The 4430-nt window shown below is 48.6% G+C and overlaps 1 protein-coding gene across 2 annotated transcripts; it reads right to left on the bottom strand.

Moving 5' to 3' along the window:
• Window positions 1–618: 618 nt before the first annotated feature.
• On the bottom strand, window positions 619–3535 carry tmem70 (transmembrane protein 70). Of its 2 annotated transcripts, XM_019883749.1 has the most exons (4): window positions 3107–3532; window positions 2957–3055; window positions 1483–1579; window positions 619–1168 (listed from the first exon to the last, which is right to left on the bottom strand). In XM_019883749.1, exons 1-4 carry the CDS (start codon window positions 3131–3133, stop codon window positions 732–734), a joined length of 660 nt encoding a protein of 219 aa, XP_019739308.1. In that variant the 5' UTR covers window positions 3134–3532; the 3' UTR covers window positions 619–731. The 2 variants fall into 2 exon arrangements, with proteins under 2 accessions (XP_019739308.1, XP_019739307.1); XM_019883748.1 differs by having other exon boundaries at window positions 2957–3535.
• Between the last annotated feature and the right edge of the window lie 895 nt (window positions 3536–4430).

Genomic DNA, 4430 nt, shown 5'->3' with positions numbered 1-4430 from the left:
CCTACTCGCCACAGCAAGGTGGCCATTTTGAATTTCTTTTCAAATGTTGCCTCACTTTTGGCCTTTTTACCGAGGTCATATTTGATCTTATTAGTTTGCAACCCGATGTACTTTGTTTTCCATCAATTCCAATCCCAACGTGCCAGTACCTCAACGTTGCCCGGTCAGGCAGCGAGGGGCCCTTTTGAGATGCTCTCAGCTCGACGAAGACTGGATTTAGCCACACTCATTTTTTAATGAGTCTGGCGGCTAAATACGGTCTTGAACTCATCAAATAGTTCCAAACAAAATAAAGCGGTTTTGTAGGACTTGATATTTTCCCGTGTGAGAGTTGTTGGGCCTCAACTCGAAAACGCAGCCCCTGAAGTCACCAAAGCCAGGGTTGCATGTACAGAAAATCCGACAAAACTCCAAATAGTGGCTCTTGGCGCCATCTCGTACAGCCACAAACAGAAACTCGAGCTGTCAAATCGATGGAGGAGTTCTGCAGGTCGCAGTGAAGAAGAGGGCTCCCTCCAAACAAGTCTCCAGCTCAAAACAATTTGTTCTTGTTTCACTGCGATGTCATGCAGCAAAAAAAAAAAAAAAAAACTATGCCACTTGTTTCAGAGTTCTTTACGTTTGTTTTTGCTTATATATTTGCTGTAACAAAAAGAGCAGCTGCGTAAAAATTTGGGAAGCGTGTACAAGTGATCAGAGCGATTGAGCTGAAACAACAACAGTCGCGGAGATCACGGCCTGTCCGGATGAGGTGTCGGGAAGGTGAAGGGCTTGTCGTAGCCCATGAGGTGGTTGTAATCCTGAGGGAGGCGGAACATGTCCGGGTTCACCAGCAGCCCCGTGTCGTTGGCGTAGAAGGTGGTGAACATCTTGCTCACCTCCGGTATTCTGACCTGCTTCTGATGAAAAAGCGTCCTTCGCTCAGTTAGGAGGAGGCTGTAGGTCACGGCGGCGTAGGTGTCCCGCTCGGGGTTGTGGTACAGGCGGATGACGTAACCCTTGGTGAACAGGTGCAGGAGCGCGGGAGTGAGGAAGGTGAAGAAGCCAACGATGCCGCAGAAGGCCACTTGCAGGGCCGGGCTCTGCACTCCGAGGCCGCTTTTCAGGAGGATCTGCGGCATGAGACAGAGACTGGCTCCACTGGTGCTATAAGAGAAGAATTTCACCCCTGAAAGCAGACAAACGTCAACAAATCAGCAAGTCGAAAAAGGTGCGGATGAACACCGAAAACTATTTTCAAGTGGTTGAGCTGTCACATATTTCACTTTTTGCCGGGGTGTCGTCACCCCCCCACCCTCTTTTTTTGGTTTTCTTTAAAAGTTAGGACAAATAACGGACCTGTTTTGCCGCTGCTTGTCGCAAAGTTGTGCTAATGCAACTATATCTTCAGCCACAATCTTGACGTCATACGAAACTACAGTTATGTCAACGACTAGATGAGCAAATACGGTCATCCTGTCATCACGTAATGAAGCAACTCACCGCGAACTGCAGTTGCCAAACTGCCTGTGTAAATAAGGTTGCCGTCTTCAGATTGGGCCCCGGTAGAGAGAAAAGACGATGGAGTGTGAGACAGTGCCTGCAAAAAAAAACAAACAAGATTCACTACTCCTATTTATCAACCATCATCCATCCGTTTTTTTAAACACGGCGCGTGTCCTGCTGAGGGCTAGCCGGCTTTTGACGTTGACAAAACTGTTGACACTGCTCTGTCAATCAAAGAAAAACCCACAATGGCCACTGACAAAAGTAATAAAAGTGTGCTGAAAATGTCTTTGACGTGCCAGCATGAGCCACGTCCGACCCTGAGCAGAGCACTAAAGTCAATACCAGGCAAGTCAAATAAATATGGCAAGAATGAGCCCGGCTGCTAATGCGTGCGTTGCTCTACGGAAAGTATGACTCGACTACACTCGCATTGGAAGAACATTGGCTGAAGGTCAACGTCACTCGCAACGATCCTGCTTTGGGGTGGCGTCGATCGCAAAGAAGCCTTGCCTACCCAATGCGCTGGTGGAGGAGCAACTCTGCACATGACGCTGCATTCCAATGTACACAAGAACAGTTCATGCTTTTAAAAACCAATTGAATGGGTTAAGAATGTTTTTATTAATATTGACCAATGTGAAATACTTTAATTGTGATACACTTTTTAGTCTTTTCGCCCAGCCTTATATGTATGTATATAGAGGGGTCAATTTGGAGTGCCCAATCAACCGACCGTGCATGCTTATGGAATGTGGGAGGAAACCGGAGTACCCAGAAAAAAGCCACGCAGGCACGGGGCGAACAAGCAAACACCACACGGGAAGGCCGAGGTCCGGAATTGAACCCGTGACTTCTGCACTGTGAGGCAGATGTGCTAACCAGTCTCCACTGTGATGCCCAAACTCAACAGCAATTGATCAATATATTGGTTGGTATCATCGGAGAAGTCTAAAAGTAAACATGAACAGGAAAATAAATGTGATGCTGGCCTCCCACTCCACACAAAATTCTGGGTCAATAGTCTGTTGCGTTTGTGCTACCTGTTAACTCATAAAAGTTTACAATTTTCTGACTAATCATCAAATCATCTAAGGGTGTGGGACAAAACAACCTCTTGTTGCCGGCGGGTGTCGGCGCATCTTACATCTTAAGTGTTAAGATGGAGCTATGGAGATAGAGCTAAACTGAGAAGTTATTTCTGAAGCAAACGGTTTTGTATGTGTGTGTTTTTTTTTACCATGCGCGACGGCATTAAAGCGAGGCGTGATAACGCGGCCTCGGTTGGACTTCGTTGATTTCAAACGCGTTTGTAGATGGCTAACATTCAGCGATGCTATTGGCACGCGCTTCCTTTCTATTTCTTGATATTGTTCGGTGTCCAAGTGAGTGTTTAAGTTTACCAAGCACCGGTCTAGCGGCGAGTCCATTAGCTATTGCTATTAAGTTCTTGATGTGTGCCTGTCGGTACCTTGGGTTTCAGGAAAAGAGGTGACCTTTTAACAGCATGGAGATGATTTCCCCTCGGCCGGCCAAAACCAGACGCGCCCCAAAGGGCACCGCGTCGCGCGGAAGCAATACACGTGGTATTGATGGAGTTCGAAATCAAACAAACTCGCGCCCTTAATATGCGATAAAGAAAGAGCATTTTGCTTGGCCGAAATGTGGCTTCAGAAGCTCCGAATGCTAACAACTTCCGCCCGCCGTCTTCTTCTACGCCAATTTCTTCTCGTTTGCGACATCGACGCTGACGTCATATTGAGCGTCCGGAGCATAGATGTAGAGCGACTAGAGAAAGCCTCGGCTGGTTGACGACGTGCACGTCGGGGCGCCTTCTTGAAGCGGGAGTCCACCTCTTCCGATCGCTTGTCAACTGCTGTTGGGCTCGGACAAATTAATCAGAACGCGTCGAATTGTGCCTCGGTTGGTTTGTTACAAGCACCAAACGCGCGGCTAATTTTAGAATCGAAGCTTTCCTTCCCACTCGACCGTTTCCAGTCTCGGAACGGAAGTCCCGAGGCACGAAGACGCCGTAGGACGCCGCAGCCAGGCTGAGGCCAGCCTCCCTTCCACGCGCCAAGTCCCAAGTCGAGCCAGCGAGCGACGTTGCCCACCTTCGAAATAAAAGCTACCCATAAAAGCTGCCCAAATCGCGCATGCCGGTCAGGGGATTGCATTGAAAAGGTTACACGATTACTCCTCTGCGGTTAGCACACCACGAGCTCACCCGGGGAGAATGCAAATGGTCTCCGTGGCTCGGAGCATCGATAACTTCTCTTGGCTCTTTTAAAATCGACAGCGGGTGTGTTGCGACATTTTATTCAAGCGCTCTGAGATCATGCTAGTTTAGTAAGCCATGATCTGGCCTTTTGCCTTTCTTTGAAGCAAAGTTTGTAATTCCCCATTGAAGCCACGAGAGGGTGGCACAACGCTACCTTTGTCCAAATTGAAGCTGCATTTCAACTTAGTTCCCTGTCACCAAGATGCCAAAAGATGGAATCTGAGAGCACAAAGACGGCAAAAAGGACAGCAAATATTTTTGATGCGGATAACCGCGGATGGGTAAAAAAAAAGTACCTATATGCGGGTGACAAACCCCAAACATGCGGAGTGTACTGCATTCCAACACATAAGGACCTAAAACATGCCTCCACGTCCACTACTGTCTTGCTAAAGAAGCTGAGGGGAAAGGTCGGGGATTGGCCTGGTTCGGGCCTCCGGTCCGGACCTGTCCCCTATTGAGCAATTCCAGTAGCTCTGTGACGTCGTCATGGAAGTTTTGAAGAGGATTCCGCTAGCAACCTGTGACGCTCTAGGGAAGTCCACCTCCGAAAGGGCGAAGTTAGTCCTGAAGCGCATCCGTCCATTCTCTGTACTTGGTCGGCGTAAATCGCGACCGGTAATCGAGAGAGCCGTTTTCACAGAGCCCGCCCCCCCCCCCCCCC

This window comes from Hippocampus comes, unplaced genomic scaffold (assembly GCF_001891065.2).
Source record: "Hippocampus comes isolate QL1 unplaced genomic scaffold, H_comes_QL1_v1.1 scaffold159, whole genome shotgun sequence".
In the NCBI taxonomy this organism is placed as follows: domain Eukaryota; kingdom Metazoa; phylum Chordata; class Actinopteri; order Syngnathiformes; family Syngnathidae; genus Hippocampus; species Hippocampus comes.
This window is presented reverse-complemented; position numbering and strand designations above follow the sequence as displayed.

Coding starts and splice junctions, on each gene's coding strand:
- tmem70 (XM_019883748.1), bottom strand. CDS start 3,133: ATGCTCTTTCTTTATCGCATATTAAGGGCGCGAGTTTGTTTGATTTCG. Junction 1,580..2,956: donor CTCTTTTCCTGAAACCCAAG/GTACCGACAGGC, acceptor TTTTTTTTGCAG/GCACTGTCTCACACTCCATC. Junction 1,169..1,482: donor TTTGGCAACTGCAGTTCGCG/GTGAGTTGCTTC, acceptor GTCTGCTTTCAG/GGGTGAAATTCTTCTCTTAT.